This window comes from Rhododendron vialii, chromosome 5a (assembly GCF_030253575.1).
Source record: "Rhododendron vialii isolate Sample 1 chromosome 5a, ASM3025357v1".
Classification (NCBI taxonomy): Eukaryota; Viridiplantae; Streptophyta; class Magnoliopsida; order Ericales; family Ericaceae; genus Rhododendron; species Rhododendron vialii.
In genome coordinates, this window is record NC_080561.1 from 38604303 (window position 1) to 38619634 (window position 15332).

General features: G+C 37.8%; 2 protein-coding genes and 2 non-coding genes across 7 annotated transcripts; 2 read left to right on the forward strand and 2 right to left on the reverse strand.

Annotated features, from left to right (window-relative positions):
• The first annotated feature begins 1870 nt into the window (after window positions 1-1870).
• On the forward strand, window positions 1871-6159 carry LOC131327019 (uncharacterized). Of its 4 annotated transcripts, none has more exons than XM_058359979.1 (7): window positions 1871-2388; window positions 2420-2573; window positions 3627-3717; window positions 4576-4751; window positions 4982-5057; window positions 5351-5412; window positions 5837-6159. In XM_058359979.1, exons 2-6 carry the CDS (start codon window positions 2442-2444, stop codon window positions 5365-5367), a joined length of 492 nt encoding a protein of 163 aa, XP_058215962.1. In that variant the 5' UTR covers window positions 1871-2388; window positions 2420-2441; the 3' UTR covers window positions 5368-5412; window positions 5837-6159. The 4 variants fall into 4 exon arrangements, with proteins under 4 accessions (XP_058215962.1, XP_058215963.1, XP_058215966.1 ...); XM_058359980.1 differs by having other exon boundaries at window positions 2426-2573; XM_058359983.1 differs by having other exon boundaries at window positions 1872-2388; window positions 2422-2573; window positions 4997-5057.
• Window positions 6160-8265: 2106 nt separating this feature from the next.
• Window positions 8266-8337, reverse strand: TRNAD-GUC (transfer RNA aspartic acid (anticodon GUC)). Its single transcript has one exon. It is a non-coding gene; the product is annotated as a tRNA-Asp (tRNA).
• Window positions 8338-10472: 2135 nt separating this feature from the next.
• Window positions 10473-10544, forward strand: TRNAP-AGG (transfer RNA proline (anticodon AGG)). The gene has a single exon. It is a non-coding gene; the product is annotated as a tRNA-Pro (tRNA).
• A 364-nt stretch (window positions 10545-10908) lies between these two features.
• Window positions 10909-15069, reverse strand: LOC131327021 (rop guanine nucleotide exchange factor 7-like). The gene is made up of 7 exons (XM_058359984.1): window positions 14179-15069; window positions 13931-14047; window positions 13651-13805; window positions 13224-13298; window positions 12830-13120; window positions 12082-12438; window positions 10909-11651 (listed from the first exon to the last, which is right to left on the reverse strand). The coding sequence occupies exons 1-7, from the start codon at window positions 14750-14752 to the stop codon at window positions 11079-11081; spliced, it is 2142 nt and encodes a 713-aa protein (XP_058215967.1). The 5' UTR covers window positions 14753-15069; the 3' UTR covers window positions 10909-11078.
• Window positions 15070-15332: the final 263 nt, after the last annotated feature.

The following is a 15332-nucleotide window of genomic DNA, read 5'->3' on the forward strand; positions in this document are numbered from 1 at the left end:
CAACAAAAAAACAATCCCATCGATTAAGCTGGAATACTACCTACCCAGCTAAAAAACAAGGCCAGCTAGAAAAGCCATCACAATCCCAGCTCAAGCCGATACCAGATGTTATGCGACGTTAAATATAGATCACTCTCATGGCAGAATAACTAGAGTTATGGATGCGGTCCGTTACACGTGAAATCCATGTGGTGTTGCACGCTGCACGTGAAACCCGTACACATCAATCTCTCTCCTTGTTGCACATTTATGTTTAGATTTGCATGCGTACAGAGAAGGACAGTGACTTGACACTCCACTTTTAGCCAATAAAACTCTATTTTCTATTTTGTAATGTCACATGATCAAACACAAAGTGGAGTGTCAGTGGTTAAAACTTGAGTACCGAAATCAATTTCCTATAGAGAACTATGTCTAAAATATTCCCAATTGAATACTTGAATATCAGCATTTAGGCTCTGTTCGTTTCGATGTAAAATGGTTTTTCATGTAAAATAATTTTTCAGAAAATAAATTTTAAACTTTTATTCTTTAGTGTTTGGTTGGCACATAAAAAATATTTTCAAAAATTGACAAAATAGTGTAGAGAAAGAGAGAGGGTTTAACGATGAAATTCAATTCAATTCAAGAGAGAGAGAGAGAGAGAGAGAGAGAGGAGGAGGATTGAACGTGGTCAAGACTGACGATCGAGAGGACTGAGCAATGAGAATTGCAGTAGAAGATAGCGGGTTAATTTTAAAAAATAACTTACTAAAAATTTAAGAGTAAGCTATTTTCATCCAATTAATGAAAAATAATTTATCTTTATTTTTTATACAACTAAACACCAAAAAATAATATTTTACGCCCAGATAGACAGCCTAAAGTCTTTTTATAAGAGTTATATAGTAACAAGTGGGAAAACGAAGTGTGAAGGTACTGGAAAAGTAAAATGTACATACAACTCCACCTGGACAATATTAGTGGAGGTGGTTTATTAAGAAACCACTTTCTTTTTTTATTAAAAAGTCTTGATTATGTGATTTCACTCTCAATTAACCCGAAAGATTAGCCATCGATCTGATCTACTTAAGTAGCATTACCGATCTCATTTAGTAAATGAACTAGCTCGGGCTCGAATATCACGAGACTTAATGAACCAAGTTCAAGCTTCATTATTCGAACCCTGGCTCGAGCTTAATCTAGATTAACTTTGAACGAGCCAAGCTTGAACACTGCCAAGCGTTCTCTTGCTTTACCAACATGTTGTTTCTAAAGACTGCCCTCTCTCGGCTAGCTATTGGTCCAGCCTACTATGAGGATCCCGTATCCAGCAACTCATCCTATGCGAAGGTCGTCAACGCCGCTTTACTAGGTTGGCACTATGAAGCTTATCTTATTCGCTATTAAAAAGGGAAAGGGCTTTTTCAGCTGGTGCGCAGGAGCGCACTTCCATTTTCCTTTACTAGTAAGTGGTCCGTGGTTCCTATGATGTCGCGTTTCCCGGTCCTTTACTCTACTCGGCTCGACTTTAACTTGTTTGCACCAACGAGAGATATAGAGGGTCGTGTCAAGTTAAAGTTATAGATTTGCTTTAAACAAGCCAAGCACGAACACTTTAAAAACCAGGCTAAGCTCGGCTTGGCCCGGCCAAGCTTCTTGCACGGACGAGGGAACACAGAGTCGACTGAGGTGCTGATACCAGAAAGAAAAGAAAAGAGTCGACTGAGGTGGGACCCTCTGGGATGGTAGTAGGGTTGTTATTATCCACTAGGTATTCGTGGCGGTAAACCATTCGAAGAAAGCAGAGAGACATCTCACCTCGGGAAGTGTGTGATTGTTCCACGCGGCGAAATCTGGTATATATCCTCTGACAAGCAGGACCCCAAGAGTCAAGAGGAGGGGAAAAAACCAGCCTACTAACCGAAACTGATCAGAACAATATAGTAAAACCAACGCAGAGAGAGAGAGATACTACACATATATCGTCGGCAACAGGACACCACCAGAGCCAGAGAGAGAGAGAGAGAGAGTGAGAGAGGGGAGGGATTGACGGCAAATGGACGGCATCCCGGGAGGATTTCTTTTGGGTTTTCTGGGGCTGGTGTAAGATATTTTTTTATAACTCAGGTGGTGGTCGGATCTTAATATAAAATTGGGGAAGGACGGTTTGTTTTCCCTCTTTTCTCTCTTTCACGTGTCTTTCTTTCTTTCTTTCTCTCTCTCTCTCTTAAATTCAGTTTCTTTCTGCTACCCTTTTTCTTCGTCTTTGTTCTTTTCCCTTCACTTTCTGTTGGTTTTTTTGACAAAATCTGTCGGTGGGTTGTTCCTTCTGAGCCTTCCTTGGCGGTGGTTTTCCTATATATACACAGACACCACTCTCCCTCCCTCTCCCTCTTGCGGAGTGTTGTATCTCTCTCTTGCGGAGTGTTGTAGAGAGAGAGAGAGAGAGAGAGAGAGAGATGGAAGGGAAAAAGCAAGTGGGTTCTGCTTCATCATCTTCCTCGTTCACTTCTGATCTTTTTGGTGCAAAGGAATCCTCTGTTTCTTCGTCTTCTGGAATCTTTGGGTCTATCTTTTCCCCTTCGTCGAAGGTACCATTCTCACTCCCTTTTACTGATGACGTTATTTGAATTGTTCTGTTTGTGATTTTGTGGCATTTAAGAGCACTCACTGAGTTGGGTTACATGGGTACCCATTTGTATGGGCTTGTTCTTTCCATTGATTCAAAGAGTCTAGGAAAACAACCTTAAAAACTCAATTCCGGATACAACTGTATCCGAAACCATTGAATGTGTGTGGACAGTTGACCCATGTTCATCCAACGGTTTCGAACGTAGTTGTGTCTGTGTTTTAAAGTTGTGTCCGTTGCATTGCTTTTCTCAATTTGATGTTTTTTTTTTGTTTAAGTTTGTATAATGTTGTGAGAGTCCATGGAGGTGAAGAGAACTCCATACAGTTGAATAAATCATGTGGGTTTCTCTTGAAGCTCTCTACATTTGTGTGAAGAACATAGAATTTAAATCTGTTACTTATTAGAAAATCTTTTTTAACGATGGAGCCTTGAATAATTGTTTACGGAGTCAATCGCAACCGGGAAAGAGTTGAACTTTTTCTCGGAAAAGTTTCATTAAAATCCGGATCATTCAAAACACTTTTGGACAGTCGTGATTGGTTACTGCTGTAAAGAACTTGTTCACGGCAGAGCCGTGAATAAGTTTCTCTCATTATTTTTATGTATTTCAATTAAAATCAGTACTTCGTGAGATGGTGTGAGGTTTTGGTATTTATCTACTCTTCTTTTAGGACTTTCGGTCTATGGTTTTAGGTATTTAATTTGTCTAATTAAGTCAGGTTTTAAATAAAACCCGCCACAGATCATATCAGGCGTTATGTAATGGAAGTTCGAAACCTCTGATATCGTTATTTAATTGCGTATCATCCGGTACGGTCTGATATCGGCCAACATTTGATCGCAATTTAAAACCCTGGTCTAAGTGCACTGCAAGTGCTTCCTTTTCTGTGTTATGAGTTTTTTTTTTTTTTTGAATAATTCTGTGTTATGAGTTTAATTCAGTCAAATATGTCATTAATAGTTATGTTTACTGAAGGAAAGCTGGTAATTGGCTTTTTTGTTTTTGTTTAAGGTATTGGGGAGGGAGTCTCTGCGTTCTGAGGCAGTTGACAAGAAGCAAGACTCTTCTACTCAGGCTTGGAGTACTAAATCTGGACCTCAAGGTTTGTGAAGATTAATTAGTAAAATCTAAAAACATGAAGATTGCTTGAATTTTAGTTTTCACCTTTTTCCTGCATGATAAATAAATATTTCCATTGAACTTTTGGAGTTTGGTCTACCCTGCCAAGTTGATGATTTAGTGGATTCTGAGGGCATCAGTGTGGTCTTTATTGTATTTACTGATTTATCTTTCTTCGTTTTCGATAATTACTCTAGGTCAGCATACTCGCACCTTGACAAACCACGGGACCAATCCCACAGCACTCCACTAGCATGGAGCCCGGAAGCCTGGACAAACCCCATATGGATTAACCCCACAAGAGGGGGTTTTTTTTTTTGGTTAGCCCCACAAGAGTTTATACCTAAGAGAGAGTGAAGTTGAAACCTAAGAGAAAGCAATTACATAAGTCACAGGTCTTGACCACCAAGCTAGCAAGCCCACCCGGTGGATTGTTACTAGATAATCCTGTTTCAATTAGACTTGAAAATGCTCCCATGCGGCCTGCAAACGTTCGCAACGGACTTGTTGTATGCTTGTAATCTGCAATTTGTTATAGCCTTCATTGATGTGTTTGTGGAGAATCAACTCCCTTTACTTAGTTTCCTTAATGAGGAAGATCTAGAATTATTATAGAACACCCTCACTGGTTCAGATGGCCCTGTTTTACATTAGAGGCTGTTAACCCGTTTGATTGAACAACTCCAATTGCTCTGTACTGGATTGAAAATTTACGAATTAATCGTAAGTTTCATGTCCAATCTTTTTCCAGGAACTTCAGTTCTGTGGTTTTTCCTTTTCAAGTTTTCGTTTGGTGATGGAATTCCTGTGGGAATTGGAGCTAATTCTTACTTCTTTCCAGATACAATCTCTCGGAGCAGTGAAGGAGAGAATGTGAGCTTTCCAAATAGGGAGTCGTCGAGCCCTATTTACGAGGAACAAAGAGGACAACCTTGTCATCTCAGCTCATCGCTATATTATGGCGGTCAAGACGTCTATTCTCATCCTCAGAATACCCAAGCCTCTTCGTACCCACCGGTTAGTGCTTGTTATGATAAATCGGTACTTCATTACTTTATGCATGTTGAAAGAGCTTGGCACGCATGACACAATTACTACTATGCATCTAAAGCGATATCTGTTAAAAGCATTACTGTTATGCTGGCCTCGACGAGATTTGCATGGAAGCATCACACTTATTGAGGACCTTTAGAATTGGAAAACAATTCACAAACACGAAATTTGTTAACGCTAATCAAATGTCTCAGAGTCAGACTCATCAGGTCAATAAAGATGGCGGAGAAGATGATTCAGGGAGTGCTTCAAGAGGAAATTGGTGGCAAGGTAGGATCTTATCTTACTTGCATTAAGTATCTTTCTATAAAAGTGGTATTAAGCTAAATTTTGCTAAAATTTTTGGGTTTTTTCTTATTCAAATTTTTTTCACGTTTTTTAGTTTTGCGCCAACTTTTGTGAATTATTGATTCGTCTCGTCAAGACGAACCGGAAAAGTAAAAAATTATAACTTTTACCGTAATATATTTTGAAATATCTAAGATAAAGCCCAGAAAGCCAGCTTCTGCAGGGTCGCGTCCTAGGTGCTAACATACTATTTCCTCCAATATTTGCTTCTGCAGGGTCTTTATATTACTAAGAGCTCACCACTTATGGCATGGGAATTTCCTCTATACTCATTTAGGTATTTTGTGCATTTTAATATGTAATCATCCTTCTCTTTAGTTTGCCCGCGGAATTCGTTTGTATTTCGAATGATGTTATAGGAGGATTAATTGACTTATGATCACATCAGTTAGTCTCTTGTTCATAACTGTTAGAAACCAAAGTCGGTACTAGGGTTGAGTCGCGGTCGTAGCGGCTGTGGACTGGTCCATTACCAGAAACGAAACCAATATGTAATGAGAAACGACCGATGCACGTGATTTTCAGTCTCACCAGTATGTCGGTGTGTAACGGTATCAGAGGGTAAAAGAAACTGTTACGTTTAGTCGCAAAAGTCATATTGTTGCCCCTTCACTAAATCTGTTAGTTGAAACTCAATTTTCTTCAGATCATTTGGCTCTTGGTTCTGATAAATTTGTCAACTTTTTGTCATTTGTTTGCAGGAAGTCATATACTTCTATAGGATAGCAGTTTCCCCTGCCTTCTGCATTGTGGAAGATGGATGAAAACTAATGCCAGTATGTTGCAGAAAGCTATTTGTTGCTTCCTGCACCAAAATTGAAGAACCAATATATCTACTCAGTAGCTATACCTAGTTGCTTTGTTTTTGCTTTTCTTGTTTCGTGTTAGTACTGTAAAAGATGTTGACTTTATGTGTGTTGCTTTGAAGAATGTCTGCTTTAGGGACTTCCTATTAACATCTTCAGCCTCTTCTTTTACTTGTGGACTTGGAATCACATTAATGTATCAGGTCAGCTTGTATGCACCTCGGAGTAATCCCTACAATCCCTTAGAAATCGGTATCATATCATATTCATCTTTGAATGGAAACAATTGGTATCATATCATATTCATCTTTGAATGGAAACATGTTTCAAATGGTTTTAATAGTTTTTTGACGTTCTCTCGATAACGGATTGTTTTCTGGGAAAACAAGTTTCTGGAACCGCTGTCGAAATCACCATGTGAACAGACATTTGCAAAATTAACTCTAGAAACAAGTACACCCAACATGGGCCTTCATGAACATCAACATTCATGTTTCACTTGTGTTTGGCTCTTAATCGATTTAGTAAGCTTAAATAAACTACTACTCAGCTTGTTTAGCTTACGAAGTTTTAAAATTCAAGCAACTCAAGATCTGCCCCCGTGATCTGCTCAATTAAAACTTGTTGAGATTGACTTGCTCATAAAACAAGCTGAACTTGAACATATTTCGGAAATCCATTAAAATTTCAAATTAAGCTTGCTCGTTTATCAGTCCTGCTTCTACGCAATCAGCACAAAAGTCTTTCGTGATTCATAAGATGTTGTTCAATATCAACTGTTAAATGTCTTTCATGTATGTGATTAATGTGACCCAGCAGGCAAAAAAAATACTGTAATTATGTCCAACTATTTCTTTCTATGCTGTCAAGTGTCAACTTCCCATTTCCGTACCTGAGAAATTTGAGGCTATTTTCTATCCAAAACCCACCACCAAATGTCCTGATAGAGGATATTGTGGTGTGAACCAGCATTGTCTCTCTGTGGTAGTTAAGTTCAGTTATTACAAGACCTCTGTTGAAAGGTAAAGATCAAAACATTGGAGCCACATTTTGGTGGATTGAAAACGATTTGAGGTTAGTACTATTTTGTTTGTGTCCAAATCACCTGTGGACACAAAGTTTGTGACTAGCAGAGGTCCAAAACACATGTACTATTATTATCTTGATGGCGAGAAGTATGTTTCAACAAGTATATGTTTCTACTTGTGGGTTGTGAGGTCCGAGGAAAAGACAAGATTGTGGGTATGAGCGCAAATGCTATTCAAGTTTATGTACGCAATACGCGACCCAAAAATGAGTGATAACTTCAAATTTAGGGGGTTCTTTTCACACACGATAGAGATTTTTAAGAAAAAAATTTCAGCCAAGAGGTTTGCAAGGCCAATTTCTTAGACTTTTATCAAAAATCACTTGAAAAAATAGTATAATATACGTGAATATTTCGAATTGGGCAGGGCGCCCGACACCTCCTTGTGTCCGCGACTGTGTCCAATAATTTGGTTCTTCCAATATTGCTTCATTAAGGATGTAGTCTTAGTTATCTCATGGGCTCTCACACAATTAATGCAGTGTTCCGTGATTTGTATTTTGTAATTCATGCATGATGTAATGATCTCTCTTATCAATTAAAAAAAATAAAAGTTTCCAGTTTGGATTGGAGATTTTGAGAATCAAACCAATTCTTGAACCTTGTAGAACTGGACCAATTGCAATTTTTATTAGATTGCGGTTCGGTTCTCATTTCATACCGCAGTTCGCTTTATAGAACTAAACAAATTAACAAATCATTGAACGGGGCGGTTTCGGAGACCCCTAAAATAATCCTTCAAAGTTTCCAATCGAATTTCGATGATCCGAGCCACTCAATGTAATCAGAACGTAATTTTAAGGATACCCGTAAAAAATAAAAAAAATAAAAATGACCGGCATTTATGGCAGTAGATTATCTATCAATTGCATAAACAAATCAAACCAAAATATAAATTTGAACCAATTTCACCAAAACTATCACAAGTTACTAAAATCAATAACCGACATTTGTGGCAGAGTCTGTTGTTAGATAGTGCCTCTATGAAATCATACTAATTTGAAATGGGTTCGCCATTTTGACGAGTTCATTCCCGAAAAGCTGCAATGCTAAACGAGCCATCGAATTCAGGAAAATAAGTGGGCACAGAGGTGAAACACGAAACAACTTAAACAATTTTCGCCGCGACTCTGTTCGTTCTACCTGTGCTCTGCTTATATCACGCTCAATTGACATCACTCTTGCAACCAATTTGTAGAGAGGGAAAAAAAAAAAAAAGGGCACTAAAAACCTAAAGCGCCGTTGCCGGGGATCGAACCCGGGTCACCCGCGTGACAGGCGGGAATACTTACCACTATACTACAACGACTTTGTTGCTGAAGTCTGGCAGTATTTAATACATATAATTTTTTTTTTAAAATTTCACAAAAACAAACTCAGTAATTTTATATATAATGCTTGCTACCTTATTTACCGCATAAGATGTAATTCTTTTGTGTTAAGTTTTTTTTTTTTTTTAATATATACTTATATTTGATATACTTAGTCCTGAAAAAATTAGAGCAGTGTTTTAGAAAGTCAGGTAAAATTGCTTGAATTGAAGAATAAACGAAACTAACTTTTTAGATTTTAGAGATGAAATTACAAATCATACTTCATAGATACTCCCTCCGTCTCCTTTTTAAAGTCCAGTATTTCATTTTAGATTGTTCCTTAATAAGTGTCTATTTTGTAACGTTAGTGGGTAAAAGTTGATACATTTTCCATTTTGCCCCTCAAAATAGATTCCATTTTGAAAAGTTAATGAGTAAAAGTGTAATGATGATGTCTCCATAGAGGGTAAATAGGAAAAATGAAGGTAAAAATTGATGTGAAAAGGTGTAATGATGATGTTTTCTTAATAAGTAAGAGTTACGAAGCGGGACATTTATAAAAGGACGAAAGAAATATTTATTTACATGACATATAACGAAATAATCACAAACTTTGAAGATGCCGAGGTTCCTGTCGCCCCAACGTTAGATCTGCCTTTGCAAATAGCAACTACTCCTTAGTAAGATAGAGTTTCAACATCTCGTAAAATAGAGAGTAATAACTATAAACTTTTGTAAAGCGCTATATTGCCCCCACACATTCGTTCAAAAGTGTTTTTAACGATCCGGATTAAAAATAAACTTTTCCAAAGAAAAGTTAACTCTTTCCTAATTCTTTTCTGGAAGAATTTGCTTTCAATCCAAATTACCGATTGCCGAGATGGACGGTCCGAATGAACTTTGTAGGGGACTCTACGGAAAGCTGCTTTGCAGCATCCCCGGATCCCGATGAAACTTGTCAAAACTTAACCAAACTCCGATCATACAGGAAAATAAAAAAGCTCGGAATGCACGTATGGAGAATGGTATTTGGCTTCTAGTAGTTTAGCTCCATCGACTTTTATCTCCACTGTTTAATCTTCTGATAAACATTACCATTTGATCCCAAAAACATGACAGAGACCCTTTATATTGGGAAGGGCCACTTTTGGTTTTTGGGATGCTAAAATTTGTTTCAACCTCTCTTTTTCTACTTTATGTTAGCCATCCAAATGCAATCATGCCTTTTGTTTGATGTTCAAAAAATAAATAAATAATAATAATAATAATAAATCATGCCTTTTGGTTACCAAAAAAATAATAAATCATGTCTTTTGTTTACCAAATTTTGTTTTCTTCCTTTTTTCACTTTCAATAGTCTGAATGATAGAAACAGTCTGATTGTTTTTTGTTAAACAGAACAGTCTGATTTTACTTTATTGGCTTCCAATTAACATCAAATTTATGTTGAATACGACGATCTGATCCATATTATATACTAAGCAAATGTAATTTTCAAAAACAAAATCAAGCTCTCTCCTATATATAAAATTAATTTTCGTCTTTTTCTTTCCCTACACTTTGCAAAATACCAAAAGTTACAAAAAAAAATGCTTTCAAAGTTCCTCTTATACTCAAACATTCTCATAAAAAATATTTAGATTTAATCTTAAATCATAAATCAACGAGGGGTAAAAATATAAAACAAGAATTTATCCGCAGCCACATTAATCATTATAGGATTTTTTTTTTCCTTGTCTCTCCCTAAAATTTGTAAGGGCATGGCTTCTATGGAGTCAACTGGAAAGAAGTCAATTCACTTCAATCACGACCACTCATTTCAATAATTAATGATTCAAATCTAATGAAGTATCCTACAATATTTTATCAGTAGGATACTTTCAACAAATCTAGTCCATTAAAATGTTTTTAGACGGCTACGATCACACGAAGTGCTCTCTGCAGACCAAAAGTGGACTACAGACAAGTTATTTCCAATTTCCAAATAGTAAATGAATGCTTTAGGTATCACAAGATATAAATAGTTCTAGGTGAAATTTACGCATGAAACAGAACATCGAGGTGCTAAGAGAAGATAATGTGGTTATTTACATTATTGAAATAGTTATATATTGCAGGCATGTCAACATCAGGGCATTTGGTCTAGTGGTATGATTCTCGCTTAGGGTGCGAGAGGTCCCGAGTTCAATTCTCGGAATGCCCCATCTTTATAACCCTTCTCTTTTAGCATTTCTTTGCTTTGTAATTTTGTACAACTCACACAGACCCTTTTTGCCTTTCAAAATAGAGGAAAGTTCAACTAATGCAGATTTTGATCTAATGATCTATATTAGTATATCATTTGGAACACTTAGAATATCATATTTCAAGTGTTCTAAAAGTCCCCGTCTAGGCTCTACGCTGTGGTCTAACGCCTAGATCAATCGACTAGTTCCCGCCTAGGCTTCAGGTGCTCCTTTTTCCGCCCGGCTAGCGCATGTCAGTTTTTGGAATATTGCGATCTTTCACTTTTTTTCTTGCCCCGAGTCAGTTCACTCCGGTGAATTCTCAATAGTCAAAGCAGGGAATGTCAAATAATGGACGACCACACTCACAAGTCATTAGCATATAACACGTCTCGATACAACAAGAATCAAACAATCTGATGGACTATGTTTACATCTGTGGAAACAAATACATGAACTGGCTCAAGAACCCAAATGTCATAAAACTGGTTCAAAGCACATGTAGTAATATATCACTCTTCCCATACTGAATCCTGTATCCGCATCCGTGGACTGATGCCGTCGCTAGAACACTGGGAGGATCCTATTCCAGTTTGAGATGTTGAAGCCTCGCGAACTATACTTGAAGATGAATCTGATCTTTCAAGGTTGCTGATGCTGTTTTTACCTCTTGTATCAATGCTAAAACTTGAAGATCTTTCAACTTTGCCATTGCAGTCTTTCCCTCTTGTATCAATGCTAAGATAATCTGTCAGAATCTTCTTCACTCCAAACCCACGTGGCAGAAGCCTGTTGCTATCGGGATATGGTAATGTTTCTCCCCCTTTCTCAGTGCTAATGAGTCGTGCAGGTGAAAAGCTAGGTGTGGTAAAAGCTGTTTTGTATGGAGTGCTCGAGATGGGCACAGAATAAGGAATGGCAACACCCTTGAGAGCAATCACACCGACCTTAGAAATTGACATGACTTGATCGGAATGCTTTGTCAAGTCATCCACATAAACAAGATCGTCCATACGTGCCACAATGTTGAAAGCCAGGCTCTCAAGAACTCGAGAGTAGCTCTCTATGATGGATTTGCCAACATCCTGAAGAAAAGGGTATCATGTAAGTGTTATTGAAGACTAAGTAGCACAGAAACTGACACACGACAAGCACATACATAACACACACTATTATTTTCAAAAATTAAGGACACCATAAGCTGAGAATATGTTATACAGGCATATATGTTGTATGTTTTGAAAACCATATTTCAAGAAATCATATCAAGAGATATTAAAATGAGTACCGTAACACCAACTTAAATTTTTTAACAAAAAAAAATATTCCTCATTGTTTAGCAGAAGTGCACTATTTTAAACTAATGATTTTGAATAACAAGGGGTCAATAGGACAAAGCGAGTATCCAATGAGTGTCGTGTTCTGTCGCCACCACCTTCTCAGAAATGTACAAGCTCCTTAAGTTAAAGATGCAACTAAAAGGCATGCAGAAAGAGAAAAGGGGTGAAATCAAACCTTGTTGCATTGGATCTTGCTCATATCTAATGTGGTCTGAGTCAAACCAGGGAACCGCTGTCTCAAGCAAAGCAAGAGGCTCTCAGCTCTATCAGCAAGCAATTCTCTCTTGTCCACGTCTATAACCAGCTCCTTGACCAATGCCCATGACGATTTTGAATTGGATCGGCTGGTACTATTTAGGGGTTTTGGATTGGCTCTTCGGCGCCATATGTAAATTGAGGCCTCCACTCGGTTGGCAATCTCTAGTGCTTGATGTTCAGACGACAAATCAATGCAGTCGAGTAGACATTCAGGAGAAAATTGTTCTGATGAGATGTATCGGTAGATCAGATCACCCAGGCTCGCTCTTCCATTCTGGAACCAGATACAAGCACAATAAGTAAACAAGGAGGCTCCATTTGGATGAATGGATTTTGAATGAACGGGTTCGATGTTGAGTTGTGGAACTTTAGGAAGGTTGAATACCGAAGGTAGATTCATGATTCTAGAGTATTGAATTGAGTAGCGAAGTAAAGACTGAAGATCTAAGTCTTGCACAAGTAGAATCTCTTATGGAGATTTGTAATCCCTCTATATAAAGCTCTCAAATCTGTTCTTGGAATGTAGGCCTAAAATGTAAAACTGAACTAAAGTTTCTAGATGTTGTATTACTCATGCCAAATTCATTCATTTCAAATCCCTAAACCCAAAGTTTGCAACTTTGTGTATAAAATAATCTTTCATGGACAGACATAATGTTATGTACCTTTGGAAGACCCTCAAAGTACGACTCAGGGACTTCCATATCAGCTAAAGTAATACTGTTTATCGCCATGGCAGCTTTTAGAATTTGATTTGTGCAATCACGTCTGTGCTGCAACTGCTTCCTCGAATTTTCACTGAGGCCACCAGGAGGAACCCTAGGCACTGGTAGCCACCATTTCTCTTCTTGGCGAGGAAGGGGCCTCCGGAAAGAGGATGATCCATCAGCCTCTGAGGCTTGGATTCCTTGATCAACATACCAGAACTCTGTCTCGGTAAAACTGTCTAATATTTCCTGCTCGAAAAGGAAACTGCATTACTAATGATCTCATAAGACGAGGGAACAAGTTACTAAAACGGGAGACTGGAATAAGAAACAACTGCAGGTGGAATCTTACAAGAAGCATGTTATCTAATTTGCGAAGAGCAGGAAGGTTGATGTACAGATCTGATCGGGGTCGAGAAGTCATGATCTGAATCACAAGGAAAAAGTAAAGGATGAAGACCAGGTTGACATTTCAGCCAAATAGTTCATTGGTAATTTTCATACTAGTTTTGCCTGCATAGAGCTATACTCATTCCCATGAGTTATTTGGATTAACTGTGAAAGGATAGGGAAAGTATCCAAATTTTATACTTCTTCAAGCATTTAAAACTAACGAAAATTCTTCTTCCCAATCTTTCAAATCTAAAAGTCCAAATATGAAAAGCAGGCATTTGTCATAGAATAGGGTTTCCGTTAGGTTTTGCTACTCTTCCCAAAACAGTAATAGTGTTATGCTTTTCGAACTCAATTTTTTGTGATCCATGATGAGTTAAATTTACCTCAAGCTTACTTCCATCAGGAAACGTCTGGCAGGACGGTATAAACTCAACAATGTGATCACTAACACAAAGAAGCCACTCCATTTCTCTTCTCCACATCAATTTCTTTTCATCAGGAAGAGGTTCTAATCTCCAAAGTTGCCCAAACATTGTAGCTAAAAAAATGGGCATAGGAATATCAACGACAGTCAAAAGATAAGACAATGGAGCATTTGAATTAAACCAAATTCGCATCAAACCAAAACAAACAAAAGATTTGCTTGACAAGCAGATAGCATACCACAGAGATTAGTAATTGCATTTGCAATAGCCAATGCGGTACAAACCCCATTTCCACAACCAGACATGTCTTCTCCCAAAATCAATTTTGAGAACCTTTCCTTCATCATCTCAATCTCTATCAACAACACATTAAATAAAATACCAAATTCAGCAATATAAAAAGACTAAAATACCAAATAAATGAATAAACATGCAAGAATATAAGCATCTGCTTATAGATTGAAATGGAAATGACACAATAAATACCTGATAATGTTGACCCTTGTTTCACCAGTTTTCTTTCATCCAAATGGGGTTTCTCACCACCTTGAGAAACGTCAGAACTGGAACAATGTGGCAAATCAGGCTTCGGCACAGGCCAACTCAATGAAGGGGGTGAAGATGAGTCCTCAGAGCTACTGTGACTGTGTTCTTCATTAATAGTAGCCTCAGATACAAGAAAATCAGAGCTTGAACTACTCTCTCTACACTCCTCTTCAATCACACCAACAAAACCCTCACCTTTTTCCTCTTGCAAGACTATTTTTTCCTTAACTATACCCTCCATTTCAGCTTGAAGAAAACAAGGGGAAGCACAATAGACTGAGTTGTTCACCACCATACCATTGAAATGGAGCCTTCTAAAACAAAACCCATTTGAGGCTTTAGCTCCACAGCACAGTTTTCTAAGTGATTTGGAGACCCAGAAAGCAAATGCCCAAAATGGGTTATGGGTTTTTGAGCTTTCGAGCTTCAACAATGGAAGGCAAAGCTTAAGACTTTGCTGATGGTTTTGTTGGATGGGCCCTATTTCTTCCGGCAAAGGGTGGGCTCTATCCATAGGGTTTCAACCATGTCTGATTGAGAAGGGTGGAGGTGAGAAATACTCCAACAAAGCAACATTTGGGGATTGTGGGGGAGGAGATGTATCATGTTTGTATCTATAGGGTTATGATTACAGAAGGCTGCTCACACACTGAAATGCATGATGTAATTTATGAGAGAGAGAGAGAGAGAGAGAGAGAGAGACTACTCAAACATACCAACAAACAGCCTACTCAAGCATGCCAACAAACTGTGCTAGTGACGCTATCTGTGCTTTCCTTTGCTTAAATCAGGGGAGCCTTTCCTCCAAAAATAAATAAAAAATTAAAATCAGCTTCTGTGTGAGTCTGTCTCTCTCTGGCTTTGCTATATTTTGTTTTTTTTTTTGGGAGCCCAATACCATGTTATTTTTGTTCTTTATTCTCAAAATTTATCGGGAACATTAATTATATAAAAAAAAAAAAACCCGATGACATTTGGATAACAATCTACACATGCTTAACAATAAATTTGCCATCAAATCCAGTGTGTCAACCTATTTGTTTAAGATAAATAAATTTTGAAATTACTTTAATTGATACTCAATCGACATAACT

Coding starts and splice junctions, on each gene's coding strand:
- LOC131327019 (XM_058359979.1), top strand. CDS start 2,442: ATGGAAGGGAAAAAGCAAGTGGGTTCTGCTTCATCATCTTCCTCGTTC. Junction 3,718..4,575: donor TACTAAATCTGGACCTCAAG/GTTTGTGAAGAT, acceptor ACTTCTTTCCAG/ATACAATCTCTCGGAGCAGT. Junction 4,752..4,981: donor AAGCCTCTTCGTACCCACCG/GTTAGTGCTTGT, acceptor CAAATGTCTCAG/AGTCAGACTCATCAGGTCAA.
- LOC131327021 (XM_058359984.1), bottom strand. CDS start 14,752: ATGGATAGAGCCCACCCTTTGCCGGAAGAAATAGGGCCCATCCAACAA. Junction 13,299..13,650: donor CTGATGGAAGTAAGCTTGAG/GTAAATTTAACT, acceptor CTTGTGATTCAG/ATCATGACTTCTCGACCCCG. Junction 11,652..12,081: donor GCAAGATCCAATGCAACAAG/GTTTGATTTCAC, acceptor CCTTTTCTTCAG/GATGTTGGCAAATCCATCAT.